This window comes from Oryzias melastigma, linkage group LG1 (assembly GCF_002922805.2).
Source record: "Oryzias melastigma strain HK-1 linkage group LG1, ASM292280v2, whole genome shotgun sequence".
NCBI classification, from domain to species: Eukaryota; Metazoa; Chordata; class Actinopteri; order Beloniformes; family Adrianichthyidae; genus Oryzias; species Oryzias melastigma.
The window spans coordinates 1,801,613-1,818,162 of record NC_050512.1 but is presented as its reverse complement, the minus strand read 5'-3'; the positions used below and the strand labels follow the sequence as shown (position 1 = coordinate 1,818,162).

The 16,550-nt window shown below is 40.6% G+C and overlaps 1 protein-coding gene across 1 annotated transcript in view; it reads right to left on the bottom strand.

The window, feature by feature from the left end:
• The window catches only part of cplx2l (complexin 2, like), a 25,770-nt gene extending 10,012 nt beyond the window's left edge, over nt 1-15,758 (bottom strand). The window contains exons 1-2 of the mRNA XM_024259721.2: nt 15,553-15,758; nt 14,726-14,796 (exon numbers count right to left, since the gene is read on the bottom strand). Of these exons, the coding sequence (XP_024115489.1) occupies nt 14,726-14,756 (31 nt within the window). The 5' untranslated portion in view covers nt 14,757-14,796; nt 15,553-15,758. The remainder of the gene's footprint in view (nt 1-14,725; nt 14,797-15,552) is intronic.
• Between the last annotated feature and the right edge of the window lie 792 nt (nt 15,759-16,550).

The window sequence follows — 16,550 nt, the reverse complement described above, 5'->3', positions numbered from 1 at the left end:
TTAAAGCCGGCTCCTGATTGGTCGGTTAAAAGCCGGCTCCTGATTGGTCGGGTTAAAGCCGGCTCCTGATTGGTCGGTTTAAAGCTTAGTCCTGATTGGTCGGTTCAACGCTTAGCCCTGATTGGTCGGTTTACATCTGGCTCCTGATTGGTCGGTTTAAAGGTTAGCCCTGATTGGTTGGTTTACAGCTGGTTCCTGATTGGTTGGTTTAAAGTTTAGCCCTGATTGGTCGGTTTAAAGCTGGCTCCTGATTGGTCGGTTTAAAGCCGGACTCCTGGCTGGCCGGTTTAAAGCTGGCTTCTGATTGGCCAGTTTAAAGCTGGCTCCTGATTGGTCGGTTTTAAGCTTGCTCCTGATTGGTCGGTTTAAAGCTGGCTCCTGATTGGTCCGTTTAAAGCTGGCTCCTGATTGGTAGGTTTATAGCTTAGCCCTGATTGGCCGGTTTAAAGCTGGCTCCTGACTGGCCGGTTTTAAGCATGCTCCTGATTGGTCAGTTTAAAGCTGGCTCCTGATTGGCCGGTTTAAAGCTTAGCCCTGATTGGCCGGTTTAAAACTGGCTCCTAATTGGCCGGTTATAAGCTGGCTCCTGATTAGTCGGTTTAAAGCTGGCTCCTGATTGGCCGGTTTAAAGCTTAGTGCTGATTGGCCGGTTTAAAGCTGGCTCCTGATTGGCCGGTTTAAAGCTGGCTCCTGATTGGTCGGTTTAAAGCTGGCTCCTGATTGGTCGGTTTAAAGCTGGCTCCTGATTGGCAGGTTTAAAGCTGGCTCCTGATTAGTCGGTTTAAATAATAAAAAACCTAAAACATCCTAAGGGCAAAGACATATTTGGATTAGACTCTGGCATTTTAAAGGCCCATAAAGACACACTAACAGCTCCCATAATCCATCAGGTTATGGAGAATTTCCTCAAAATTTAAAACAAGGTCTTATAAGTCCAATTTTTTAAACCTTGAGACCATGACCAACCCTGTAACTACAGATCAATTTCTATCCTTCCAATAATTTCAAAGGTAAAAGAAAAAAAACATTAACACAATTAACAAGTTATTTGGAGCAGAACAATATTTTACATCCTAAACAGTTTTGTTTTAGACCAAAATACTCAACTGAAATGGCCACCTTTTAACAGAATCAAAAATTACTTGGACAAGGGAAATGTGGTTGGAGCAGTATTTCTGGACCCAAGAAAGGCCTTTGATACTGTCAACCATGACATACTTCTGCATAAACTTTAAAAAATATAGTTTTCTCAACAAGCTTTCAGCTGGTTTACATCATATCTGAAGTCTAGGATACTGTTAGCCCACGAACCGACCCTCCCCCCCATCAGAGAGGAAAACTGTTATGTGGCCCTCACAAGAACACCTTTGGAGACCCCTGATCTCCACTGATGGATTCCTCCTTCTTCTGGTTGTGATCCTGGTTTCTCGTTGCAGATTTGCTGACTCCGATGCACTGAGCTGTGATGTGTCTTTGCTCCTCAGACAGATCTGCTGCCTCACAAACTCACTGCTGTAACACCACTGTCACTTTTATATGGAGTCAGCTGCAGCCATCAGCTCTGCTCGCTGTTCTGTTGAGACGCTGCTAGCTTTTTCCAAGTTACCTTTTTTTTACGGAAGTGACTCATGCGAAATCGACTTTTGCTGAAGGGTGTGGCCTGAGGTGGTGTACATGTCAGTGTGGGAGTGGAGGCTGCTACAGGCGCTGTGGACGCCACTGAACCCGAACGACAAATGAAAGTGAAGGTGCATTTGTTCCTAATTCAGGTTCTGACCCAATCACATTACTGCAAGTGGGAGTTGATACCGAGGATTTGAGGCTGATCCTTGGTATGAAGGAAGTGATCTCCAGACTAAGTCCCTGGAGGTTGAGCTCATGCACCTGGAAAACACTCAGCCTGCTGACGGAAGTGAGTCCCCGTTGTCCCGTCACTGCTGCACAGCAGTTTGATGTATGTACGTAAGTAAACTCGATCCATCTTTCAGAGAAACTGAAGTTGATTCATATTTTCATTGGTTCGAGTGCATTGGTGCCACTCTGGGATAACAAAAGAATGTGTGGAGTTTGCTGCTATAGTGCAAACTCGTGGGGAAAGCACAAGAAGTGTGCTCCACATTATCCATTAAGAGCATAGGTGCCCAAAGTGGGGCCAAATTTGACCCGCCAAATGTTATCGTGTCTGCAGAAACCCGTAGGCTCTCTATGATGTTCCAAAACTCTACGGCTGTAATATACTTTTGGCCTCTGGGTGGCGCTGTTACCACTTTCTTTTTACCTACGGCTATGGGTGAAGCTAGGGGTGTAAGGGATCACAGATAACCTGTGGTCTGTACGGATCACTAGCCATAGTTCGGGCTACACGTATACAGGGGATCACCCCCTCCCTCCCTGCGTTCCTCGCGCGCATTATTAAAATCAATTCTGTCTTTGTTTTAAAATGCGTCAAAGTTGATGAGAGATCAGGTTTATTTGTTTTGAAGGGATGAATAAAAGCATCGGTGCACGTCTCTATGTCTGAGTTCAGATCTCCCGGTGAGAGACGTTAGCCATCCCGCAGCCGCTGCTCCGTAACAAGGACGCGCCGTCAGGGGAAGGCAGTACGGCAAGCCAAAGGTATCAAAATTTGCTTGGAAAAACGGGCATGGCAGCGCCTCACCTCCACATGTACCACAGAAAATAAGAATTATCTGAAATTTTTAAATGGTCCTACAGTTAGTATCAATACTACAATTAATACAAAAAAGAAAAAAAAAAGAAAGTTTATTTTAACTTTTTCATTTAGGACTTAATTTGGACATGGGGGAGTGGGGGGTGGGGGTGAAAATTGTATATTCAGCATTCTTTTTTTTCTCATTTTTTGTAGATTTGATCTCCAGACATGTAAATGTAACCGGAACCTACATGTTTTTACATTTGAGTTTATGTTCAAAGTTCAAGGATGTGTGAGTGTAAATTTATGCTCTGAAGTGCATTATATATGTTTTCTCAAATATATGTTTTAAAGCTTTTCAAAAAAGTAATTTTAGGCTTTTATCTTCTTGTTTTTCCTTTTGTTTTTTCACTTTTTACTGATCCTAAAAATGATCCAAAGAGTGACCCTAAAACCTTGACATGATCTGAACCGTGACTTTTGTGATCCGTTACACCCCTAGGTCAAACAATCCACAAGTGAGTCCTCCTGGGCTTCTTTCTGTGTTAGAAATTCCCAAGAGTCTTCACAGTCACGTCCAATGCTTTTAGCGGCCTTTTTCAGCTAGCCAAGATGGAGCGACAACAGCAAACGGATAAAGTCTGAAGAGCAGCTTCACTCTCTCATTAGATCCCAGTTTGCTGTTTTCATTGAAAGAAAGTTTGTTTTAGCTTGTTCTTGATTTTCAATTAAAAATATCTTGCTGGTAAAGTTTTCAAAGACAAATGTTACTTAATTTTTATTCTTATTAATGTGTGTTACCTTAATGAATACAGAATCAAAATAAATAAATTAAACCTTATTCTTTATTTTATCCTTTTATTTCATGACATGCAGAAAAATCTTGTATTTGGCCCAAGACCGGGATCCTGTTTAGATTTTGGCCCTTGGAGTGAAAAGGTTTGGGTGTTACGACCCGGTCTTCCACTCTTCCAGGCCTGTCTCTGTTGTTTGCAGGTCCTGGTTGAGTTGGAGTCTCCACCCTCTGGGCGGAGCTGGCCAGTCCCACAGAGGGTATAAAAGCTGCTGGGAGTCGTGGTGTCGGCCCCTCCCACCTGGCAGATGAAGCCGTTCCAACCCATTTAGCTTTATCTTTAGTTGGATTAGATATGTTAAAATAAACCTTTGGTTAAGCTCTACCCAGTCTCCCTCTTGTTTATCGTGATGTTCATTCGAGCCGGTGGTGACATGGGCACCTCTGATATAGACACACAAACTCATTTTACTGAAGGTGACTGAAGGTCACTTTGAAGGACTGAATTTGATTTACTGAAGTGGGACAAGTGTCTGCACTTGTGTTTGTGTGTCACATTAAACCATTATCCAAATGATAAAAACTCTTAGCCAATTATATCGAAGTGCTATCTAATGTGATTATCTTTACTTTGGTAGATTGAGGAAAGAATTCGTCCTCGTTTTCTTTTCATTGTTAATGACTGGATTTACTTTCATGTTTTAATTTGTTAAAGCAATAACTCTGCTTTTGAATCATACCTATGTTTAGACCTGAATCTTTCTAGAAGTTGTTTAATATAGGCTTATGTTTTCTCTGTCTTAATTGACATTTTTGTAGCACAAGAAAAGAACTATTCATATATTTATATGAAGTAAATCAGATTAGAATATAATTTTTTTCAGCTAAATGTTTGCATGCCCATTTGGGCACCTTGAGGGTCATGACTGGAGAGAATAGCCTCCCTGATCTGAACCAGAGCGATGTTTTGCTGTTGCACTTCTGTGCTTGCCATAGCTTGTCCATCACGAACACCATGTTTGAGCACAAGGGTTTCCATCAAAACACGGCATCAGGAATACCATGACATTGTTTCAGGCAAATACAATTCATGCATTTTGTGTTAATGTTTGTGTGAAATAGCCATATAAATTAGGTAACAAAACAATGAGGTCACTCAGGTGAAAATTGGTTTAGTTGATGATGTCTTTGGTGGTGAAGTTTATTGCTAAAACGAAAAACAGAAAAAGGTCAAAACCATCTGGTGTCCAATTTAGAATAAAAAAGAAAAGAAAGAAACAAGATAAAGAAAAGGTTATGTGCCCATAGCTACAGATGCATGTTTTCCAGTGTTACCTGTCACAACGACTTTGACGAAATGTTCTGTAACCCTTGTGCTCTCCTAGGCATGTGTACATTAAAAGCGGGTCATCTGGACCCCACAAGACAGCAGCTGAACTTTTTTTTCCGAGGATTTTTATTTATTTTCACTGGTGTCTGTGGCAGACATAAGATCCTGACCACCTTTGTGATGGGAGGGGACATCTGGACCCCATTAGTTAACCAATTAACTAAGGTGAGGAAATTGTGAGCCTGCATGTGTGAAGCTTATTTTTATTTATTTCCATCATGTTAGATTCTATAATTAGTCTTTGGAATTCTCACAAATCTTTAGGTAGTTTTAAATGAGGCTTACCATGATTTTCTTCAGCCTTTCAGAGTAAACTATATTCATAAATATGATCATATTTTCCCTTAGCAACACTAAAAAACCAATGACTTATGAAACACGAGTCATTTTTGTGGACAGTTTTAATACACGGAACGGAAGTAAAACAACTCGATCTCTAAAGCTCCGCCTTTCACTTCATCATCCCTGAGCCCGCCTCCCTGAGCCTCCTCAGCGTGATCAAACTTTGTAAACAAAACCTCCAGAATATATCAACTTTAACCTCAAATAACTTTCTATATTTTACTCTCTATAAAAATAGATTTTGTCAAAATTATACAAGTTAGAAATTAGTGCAAGATAACATCGGGCCGTTACAGTCTGGCCCTCCGGGCCTTGAGTTTGACATGTGTTCCAGAGCATTTAACTGTCGGGACAGGAACTGAGATGGCACAGAAGGCTCAGGTGAACCAGACGGGGAGCTTGGAAGCAGAAGACATACACGTTCTCGTTGAGCCTTTTATTGTCCCAAGTTTCATGTGAGAGAAGTTTCTACATTCTGAAGTTCAGAGAAGAAGTAAGGAGAAAATCTTGAATTAGTAATACATGTCATAAACGTTGCTGACCCCAGTTTTAAAGTCTGTTTGTGATGGAGGTCATAAAGCAACGGTCCATTCATTTGGTATTAAACCTATTTATTTTCCTCATTTGATTACTTTGTGACCTTTTTGACCTACATTATTTTTTCAAATGTCTTTTTACCACCACAAAATTAGGAATAACGTTTAACCCAATGCTAAATCTTTAGTTCATTGTTGTTCTTTTATTCACTTGATTCACTTTCTTAAGCAACAAATTGCCCCAATTTGTTGATGAAAGCAGCAATATAGAAGCAGAATGTGGATCTTGCTTAAATGAGATCAAAACAGTTGCAATCAATCAAATAAATAATAGATCTGGCAATTTATAGCCTCTTCTCTATCGATTCTTGATGGACTTTTGTCTTTTATGTCTTCTTGCTGTTTAATGATTCCTTTTAACAATGATTCAATTTGATATTTGTGGTTCGATTCGATTCGATTTGTATTCATTCTGAACAATCCAATTGAATTCGATTCATTGACCCAAAATCGATGTGGGACATCTTTGGCCACAACTTCCACCAGTGCGACTCAGAGATAAATACCTGGTACTGAACAGTGCAGGGGAAGTTTTCCAGATTTCTTGTATTTCTTCAAGATAATAAATTACACATGTGTGCAAACAAACAGGTAAACAAGAATGAATATCAAATCCCTGACTGAGCTCCATAGCCCGGGACTCGGTGCAGCCTCCACTTTGTTCAAACTTTCAGAAGGAAGCTTGAACAAAGTGCAGCATCAGCCCTCGGATCTTTGGGAATAAACAGCGTGTGGGCCTGTTATGTTGAGGGGCCTCAGAGGATTACCTAATGGACTGTCAGCATCATCAGCATCGCAAAGACTTACTCACTTATCACCTCAGTGATGACACAGCAAGAAACACCATACAGAAGAAATATCCTGATGAACAAACCACAGAGCAGACATCCCTTTTAACAACAGTGGTCAAACTACTGAGATGTGTGGTCAAACTTTATTTTTCTAAAAATATTCACTGCTGCCTCACCTTTGGCAGGTCTCAGTGCGCGGGTGACCCGACACTCTCCCACATTTTACATTCTATCATCCACCACAGTAGAACATAAAGACTCACCTGAGCACAGGTGTCAGCACACCTTTGCACTAATAGAATGAGTGACAAGATGAAAGGCTTTACATGTGCGTGTGAACTGCAGTTGTATTGTGTACATGTTGAGATGTTTATATGTGAACATTTTTGGAGCCAATAGGTATGTTTTTAACATTTGAGTTCAAATGTGGACAGGCCCCGCCCCTTTTAGAATAACATTTACACTTGACTGTAGGGCTGGATGATATACTGATATTATCGATTAATTCAAATTTTATGTTTTAGATTAGTGCCCAGCCAAGTGGGGCCATATGGTTTAAAAGTGGGCAGAAAATGTTGCCCCAATGGGTTTGTCTGCAGTTTCTGTGGTGACCCCACCTGTGTTTTCACATTGGCTTAGGTGGGCATTAGCTCGCTATGCTAGCCAGCCTCCCAGTGGATGGCGTATCATGCTAGCGAGCTCCACTGTAGCAAACTAGCGATTTTGGCTGTAGTGAGCTAGCTGGTCAAAAATTCAATTGTGGTCACTGGCCCAGCGAACATTTCAATGGTGGCCCCATATGGTTTACCTTTGGGCTGAATTGGTGGGCCCTAGGTGGGTTTGTCCACAGGTTCCATGGTGGCCCCATCTGTGTCTGCCCACTCTGGCTTGATTGGACACTCAGTGGTCTGGCTCACTGGGCAGTGGAGCTCGCTAATTTGCCTGGCTGTCCGCCAGACAGCTTGTTAGCTCCCTACGCTTTCCACCGGGTGGCCGGTTAGCTTAGGGACGCAGACCACTGAGTTCCCACCTAAACCAGTGTGGGCAAACAGATGGGGCCACCATGGAACCCACAGACAAACCCAACTAGGGCTTACCAATTCACCCCAAAATTAAATTGTACGGGGCCCACATTGAAATGTTCGCTGGGGGGTTGTGACTTCAAACTTGGAGCATCAAACCACACACAGCAAAATCAGTTTGAAGACTGTTGCTCCCAAAAGTGCTTTGACGAATGAGTGCATTATTTTTCTTTATAGGATCCTTAAGTCCCCCAATGACAATTTTTTTTAATTAAAAAAAAAACATTCACAGTCATTTTTTAATTATGATTATGAAGTTTTAACCAAAATCCCACAAACTAAAATTCTTAAAAATACATTTTTCATGTTGATCTGAAGCCTTCTTTCGCAAATTCTCCTCTAGGGAGGCGTGGCTTTTGGAGCGGAGCCCCTCCTTCACGGACAAACACACACACCCCCTCCCTTTCTGATTATGGTAGCTGTGTGTCTCGCTAGCGTAAAATATCCCCGCTGCTTCAGCAGTATCGCTTTGAGCTGGATGTAAGCTCGGACGAGGAAGTGAGGAGCTTCGTGGATTTAAAATCTGCTGCTGCGGTCAAATGAGCCACCGTTCGCATTTCCGTGGTCACATGAAGAAGCTCTGTGGAGTCTGGTGGATATTGTGATGTAAGCAAGGCTCAATGATTCAAACTGAGTTTTTCTGCAACAGTTTGACTGAGAGAGATTTAAATGGAAGAATCCTCAGAAATGCAAAAACGAAATAATTTCTTATTACATTTGCTCTCTTTGGTAAGAAAAATGCCACACATACATGTTAAAAACTCAAAAATGATTTTCATCAGAGGGGGATTTATCATTCTCCAATGTCTTGAACCCCCTTTTTCTCCCCTTTCTTTTGTACCCTTATCTCCTGTCTAACATCTCTCTCTCTTCCTTTCTCCTCTCCTATCGTTTGGTCCGACCAGATTTTTTTACAAATATAATTATTACAGATAATAGCCTCAAATGCAAAAAGGGGTTGAAGTACAAAAATACACCTTGTGTGTCCGACGATTCTTAAACCCCTATTGAAACATTAAGATGTATCCAACACAACAGGCCTTCACCTCTGGTTGTTCAGCTGCCAAACAGGAAAAGTTTAAAAATCCATTTATTTTGACAGTCTCCATGTGGGTTTCCTGCAGAAATCTTAAATCCTACCCATTCACAGATGGAAGGTGACAAGGCAGGGTACTAAATCTAAACAGACATTTTGAAGGGGCAAAGTTGAGCAGATTTACATTGGATGGAGTACAGTAGTTATACAGTGCAATTGAATTACAAAAGAAGTTAGTCAAAAGAGCATTGAATTCTGGAGTTTTTCTCTATATATAACAGAATGGAGCGGAATGATCTAAATGAAACCAGTTCAGACCATTTTAGACGAGTTTGGATACAGTTCAGGCAGAGGCAGCAGAGAAACTGAAGGCATGTTTCCCAAATTGGGAAACATGCAGATGAAAAATATCACAAGAGCGTAGTGCGTAGTTACAGTTTATACAGTAGGGTGGCAACATGGGCTTTAAACGAAAGCTCCGAGTCTAGCACAAAGCACAGGTACTTGAAGCTGTCTACTAACTGTATCGATTTATCATTGTCAGTTTTTAGAACAGAAGAGAATTCCTGTACTTCAGGTTTGTGTGAAAATATCATCACTTTTGTTTTTTCTCTCTATATATAAAACCATTTTAGTGATCTGAGACGAGATTGAACAACATTAAAATCAGACTGTAAGAACTCTAAAGCTTGTGCTAATGACTCAGAGCAGCAGTATGACAGTGTCATCTGCATAGAGATGGTTGGATGCATTTGGAAGGTTTTGACATAAGTTGTTAATATAAATGGAGAACAGAATGGGACCTAGAACCGAACCCTGTGGTACACCTTTCTTGATCTCACGGACAGGAGAAATGGAGCCAGATATTTGTACAGACAGGATCTGTCAGACCATGTGTCAAAGTCAAGACCCGGGGGCCGCATCTGGCCCTCCAGATCATTTTATTTTAATGTTATTAATGACCCAAAGTTATCTTGCTCTTATTTCTAACTAGTATAATTTTGAAAAAGTAGACTTTTATGGAGAGTAAAATATTGAAAGTTATTTAAGGTTTAAGTTGATTTATTCTGGAATAATACTCCTGCCTGTTTTTATTCATAATTATGTTAAACAGTTCCAGTTTTATTGTTTTAAAAAGGGACATTCTGCTAGATTTATTTGACTACTTAGGCATTTATTAAGATTTTTTAAGCTATTTTGAAGTTTAGCTAATATTTTAGCGACATGCTAGCTGTTATAGCTAATTTTGGCTTTTTCCTTTTTTTTGTCTATTTTGAAGTTTTGCTAATGCTAGGCTAACCTAAGTTTTCTTTTTGTAAGTTATTTAGGCTAATTTAGAATTTAGCTCATATTTTAGCTGGCTATCATCTTCAAAGATTTCAGCTATTAGCTTCATAGTTTTCAGCTATTAATTTCAGAATCTTCAGCTAACACCACCAGCATCTTCAGCGGCCAAATTCAGCTTACAGCATTCACACTAGCATTATTGCAGGTAATGTTATATATCTACTTCATAATTTTCATAAAAAGTTACAGTTTTAAAGTTTTAAAATGTAGTTTTAGAGTTTTCAATAAATGTTTATCCTGTTCGGCCTGCGACCTAAGATAGTCCAGATAGTCAACAAATCAGGCCATAGCTTGAATGGAAATACCAATGTTGGCCAGCATTTTTACTAGGAGAGTGTGATTGACAGTGTCAAAAGCTTTGGAGAGGTGGATGAAGAGTGAAAATACAGTATTTTTGACAGTCAAGTACCTTGACAATGTCATTTAAAACTTCCACAGTGGCTGTAACAGTACTATGTTGTTTTCTAAAGCTGGAATGAAAATCAGACCAAATGTTGTTTGTTTCTAAAAACTCCTTCAGTTGTTCACTGATCATCTTTTCATTTTTGCTATGATACAAAACTTGGAGATCGTCCTGTAGTCATTTACTTCCGAGGGGTCTCCTCCTTTAAGAAGGGGAAGTACATAAGCAGATTTCCACACTTTAGGAACTTTTTACAGCTGAAACTCAGATTAAGTATTAATGACAGAGGCTCTGTAATACAGTCCACTGCCAACTTTAGAAAAAAAGAGTCAAATTTTTCTGGTCCAGCTGCCTTCCTAATGCCAAGATTTATTAACTCACTGAGAACTTCAGAAACAGAACCTTCAGTTAAGTCAAAGGTCCAGGTGTTTGGGCATTTGGTTAGTTCAGCAATACATGAATTTGGAGCAGAGAATCCTAAATTCGAATTTGCAGAATCAAAAAGGAACCCAGCTGAAATGAAATGATCATTAAAATACTCTAGCATGGCTGATTTTTCTGTTAGATGTTTGTCATCTTTATTTAGAGAGGTTGTTAATTTGTGCAGGTTTGTAAATGGATTTGACAGTCTTCCAAAATTTTCTGGGATCATTTAAGCTTTTTATTGTTTCGCTGAGGTAAAATTCAGACTTGTCTTATTTTTCTTGAAAGAGTGCATTTGTTTCTCAGCTGATGACAATAGAGCCAATCAGCTTCAGATTTACTGTTCCTTACCCAACACCAGGCTGTGTCCCTGTCTTTAATCAGGTTGAGAATCTCAGGTGAACAAGGATCGTTGTGCCTTTTATCCTGAATCTGTGTAGAGCTACGTAGTTATTTATGAGTTTTAAAGACTCGTCATGAAAATAATGCCATGATAGGTCTAAGTCATGAAATAAAGAGATTCTGTCCATCTCAGCAGGGAAATATCAATTTTGGTATTGATATCTGTGATATTGACTGGTACTGGATTGATATTGGATTGATGCCCAAATGTTTGGTATCGCCCAAGTCAAACATGACGGCGTCCTTATCGCAAAAAAACTCATGATTGAATGACTTCTTTTGGTGAGAGCCGAGGCTACACAGTGGTTAACACACTCAAATCCCAGCTGGGATCTTTCTGTGTGGAGTTTGTGGCTGAATCTGAATGGCTTTCCTACACTCTCCCCATCTTTACATGTTCCCTCCACGCAGAGAGATATGGAAAATATAGGGTCTTCACATTTTTGACATTATTCTTGTGTGATGAAATCATCAGCAACAGTCGTCGGTCATCTATGTTAGCACTTAGCTGCCAATTCTTGGAAAATACATAGCATCAGTTTAATAAGTTTAAAAAGACTAGCAAACAGAAAACTCATTATTTACACACAGTCCAAACACATGCTTCAAAAGTTGATTCCTCAGGAGTGTCAAACTCAATCGCATAGGAGGCCAAAATCCAAAACACACCTTAGGTCGCGGGCCGAACAGGATAAACATTATTGAACATTCTAAAACTAAACTTTTAAAGATTTAAAACTGTAACTTTTTAACATAATTATGAACTAGATATATAGCATTACCTGTGATAATCCTAGTGTGAATGCTGTAAGGTGAATTTGACTGCTGAAAATGCTAGTGCTGATAGCTGAAGTTGATAGCTGAAATCACTGCAGCTAATAACCAGCTAAACTATTAGCTAAAAGCCAAATTTGCCTAAAAAACTAAAGAAAAAAAACTAGGTTAGCAAAAGCTGCTAGCATATAGCTGAAAAATAGCTAAAATTCAAAACAGCCTAAAAAAATGAAAAAAACAAATTTAGGCATAAGAGCTAGTGTGTAAATATTAGCCAAGCTTCAAAACAACCTAAGAAACTAAATATAGAACCCCAAATTAGCCAAGAGAGCTAGCATGTAGCTGTAAAAATAGCTTAGCTTCAAAACAGCTTAAAAAACAGGAAAAATACTAATTTAGCCAAAAATATTAGACTAGCTCCAAAACAGCTAAAAAAAAGCCTAAATTAGCCAAAACAGCTAGTATGTAGCTGAAATATTAGCTAAACTCCAAAGTAGCCAAAAAACAAAAAAAGCCTAAATTATACAGCATAGCTAACATGTAGCTGAAATATTAGCTAAACTCCGAATTAGTCAAAAGAAAAACATGAAAAAATCCTAAATTAGCCAAAACAGCTAGCATGTAGCTGAAATTTTAGTTAAACTCTAAAATTTCCAAAAAAAAAACGTAATAAATGCCAAAATAGTCCAAAAAGCTAGCAGAAAGCTGATATAACTTTGAACTTTACTACACTCTGACTCCTTATAATATAAAGTAACAACTAATCGACTATTAAATTAGTTGTTCGCTATTTTAATAGTGGATTACTCAACTAATCATGGCAGCTCTAAGACGTACACTATGTTTGTGTCGCTTACATTAATTGAACTCACTGATATGAAAACTATAAAACACCTTTCCAGGTTTATAGCAACAGGAAAAACACACACATATTCTCACAGACGCACAAACATACACACCTATACATACATGCACACACAAACACAGTCTCACACACATAGGCACACGCTGTGCGATGAACAGGCTGACTGATGTGGAGTAGGATCTATGGCGCGGTCACTCAGTACAGCAGCTATGCAGTAAAAGGCAGAGCCTGCCTCCGCTGCATCCCAATGAGCTACCAGGGCTGGGTCTAAACTCTTCAACCCAACTGAACCCGCTTCATTCCTCTGCAGCTGGACAGCAATGGCCCACCACACCACCGGATCTGGATACTTCCTGTAGTGTAACCAGTAGGGCTGGGTATCAATTATGATTTCCAGAAACAAATCGATTCGATTCACAATAGCCTGGATCGATTCGATTTTGTTTCTATTCTTTCAATTCTTCAATTTGATTCAATTTTGAGTTTACTAGTTTGTACACATTTGTTTAGAAATACATTAATAATCTACTATTTTTATAATAATCTGATCCAGTTCACATACTGTAAATGTATCAGTGAAATAATGAGATTGTTAATATCATCCAGAGTTACATGGATTCTCTAAAGGAGAAGTTCTAACTAAAATGTTCAGATATTACACCTTATTCCAGAAGAAGAAGAAGAAAATGATGAAAAAAAATTATGTTTTAGACGACAAATGGTTCTTAAAAAAGCTTGGAAAACTCATATAAGATGTTCCATTAGTCAGCTATGTATGCTTAGGTCAACAGAGCGTTAGCGTTAGCTGCCCTTTGGGAAATTCCATTAAACGTTAGCATTAAACTAGCGAACTTTAGCTTTCTGTGCTAAATCGATTTATATTTTTATGAATCGATTGTTAATCTGTTAAGCTTAAATCAATTCAAATTAATTAATCAATTTTATCAACCTAACCTTAGTAACCACTAGCACCACCCTCCAATTGCAGGAATGAATGCTGAAATAAGCCCTATTATCATGTCTGATTAGGCACTCTAAAATCTGAGATAATATTCCCGAGGATAATACACGAAGGCTTTAAAGGACAAAAGTGTCATAAAATGCTAATCTTCGTTCTCAGCCAAACAGCTTCTATATCTCCTGCCTGAGAAGGTGCAGATATAAAGTCTTGTCAGACTGGTTATTAAAGCCTTTCATTCATCTTCTTAAGCTGCTTGTCCCTTTCGGGGTCATGGGGGTACCAGAGCCTAACCCAGCGACTGATGGGTGACTGGACAGGTTACAATCACACCTCGGGGCATTTTAAGTAACAAATGAACCAATGAAGCATGTTGGGGAGGGAGGAAGGGAGGAAACCCACACATGCAAACAGAACATGCCAACTCCACACAGAAAGGTCCCTCACTGGTGGTTCTGTTTCAGGTCCCCCAGCCGGGATTTGAACAGGGGCCTTCTTGCTGTGAGACAGGAGTGCTGACCACTGCACCACCGTGCAGCCCACGCCAACATGAAAGAGGTAAAGCTGTGCTTCTAAAGGGCTGTTTGAAGGTTGAGAAGTTCATGAGTACACCTCATGCTACAATAAAAAATCAGAGCAAAAAGACCTTCGCTCTGGATTACAGCGATCCATTGTTGTCTCTTTTCAGAAAGGTTACGGTGTATTCTGCAGCTGAGGTTAACGCTGAGGCACAGGATGGATTACCTCTGCTCAGCTTCACCCAGGACTACCTGGCGGGTTCTAGAGAGGCGGTGCAGCAGCTCAACATCCCTCTGAATCCATTTCACTGCAGTGCTGTTAAATCAACCTCATGCCAGGCGCACCACTCACCTCCCAGCGCAGCTTTCATTACAAAATTCATGATGAAGCACTTCTGGGGTTTCTTCTTTTCGTTGACAGACCTGCAGCCAGGAGACAGAATGCATGCAGGGTGAATGCACACAATACAGCTTTGATGACACAGAGTTGGGTTAGCCCAAACCCTAACTGGTGTGATTAAGAAACACAACACGGTCAGGCTGTGAAGAGCGTTTGTTTTGGTAAGAAGAAACTGAAGTGGGTCAAGGTGCGGGCGGCTGCAGTGGTGCACCTGTGCCCTCCATTCACAGCCATGTTTCATCCTGTGACGCCTCATCAGACGCTGTGCTATTTTTGTAGAGATAAGTTTTTAAATAACAAGAGAAAGCAAAGCATTAAACGTGTGTGTGTGTGGGGGGGGGGTACTGCATCACCCCCCCACAAGCTTTCATCTCACTATTCTGAAGATGCTCTGCTGTCCTGTCAGTTACTACAATTAGAACATTTGAGAGACTGGTTTTACTTTATGACCTTACAAATATTTTCTCTCTATATTTATGTCGTAATTCTCCTCAAAGTGATGTTTTCTTGCAGACTTCCTGCAGGAGTCCTGCTGCCTCCCGGAGTCGTTTGTCCTTGCTGCAGCGGAGCTGCTGTCTCCCCAGCAGCATCAGCTGCGGCTGCGGCATCCTCCTCTCATACTCCCGGCATCGATCCCTCCGATAGTTACTCAGTGTTCTCGCTGTGCTGCAGCGTCCTGTGCGGACTTTGCCACACGCACGTCAGGACACGCGTGGATGGCTGCGTTTTAAAGTGTGGAAGCGCAACTGTCCCGCACATTCTGCCGGAGCGTGCGTTACCTGCTGGTGGGTTTCCTTCACTCGCCGCTTAATCCACTCGTGTCTTCGCCTCTCGGCGTGGAGGAGCAAAGCAGGAGTTGTGCGCGTGCGGGAGCGGGTCGTGTCGTCCTCTGTGCGTCACTGCGGGGCTCTCAGTGTGCAGACATGCCGGCTGTGTCAGAGTCAGGCTGCAGTATCAGCAAGGAGGAGGAGCAGGAGGAGGAGGAGGGTCTGATCCTGCAGGACGTGGGGAGAGCATGCGCGCAGAGGAGGGGGCGCGCACGCGCCAATGGAGTTCTGGGCCAGTTTCTCCCAACTTCAGATGAGAGGATCATTTACAACCTTTTCAAAAACGATTCAAAGATCAAATGTGCAGAATTTTGGCTTTAGCGGAAAATAAAACTTTCTTCATTTTTTGTCATACTTTCTACACCTAATCCAGATTCAGATCAGAAATGCAATCCTGCTTTCCTCCAGGTTTGATGCTGCTCATTCTAAAGCACATGTGTCAAAGTCAAGGCCCGGGGGCCAAATCCGGCCCTCCAGATCATTTTATTTTATTGTTATTCACAACCCAATGTTATCTTGTTTCTTTTTTTTTTTTACTTGTATAATTTTGACAAAATATGTTTTTATGATGAGTAAAATACTGAAAGTTATTTATGCTTTAAGTTGATTTATTCTGGAATAATATTTATTCATAACAGATCCTTTTCACGTGACGTCACTCATCGCCACGTGCAGAGTAGCTAACGCTAGCATTAGCTTTGGCTATGAGACGTGGAGCTGCAGAAGATCTTTTCTCACCAGTTCAAAGTTTCCTAAATTTCCGTTCTCACATAATCCTGTAAAGTCAGACAATTCCAGCGTGTCTGAGATTAAAGTCAAACTTATTCCTGTTGTAATGTTTTCTACTGCGGTCAGTGAGCTGCTGTTAGCTCAGCCGTGGTTCTAACATCACCCTCTTTGTTTCTGATCATAACTGTGTCTGATCTGCAGGAAAATAAAGGTAAAACATG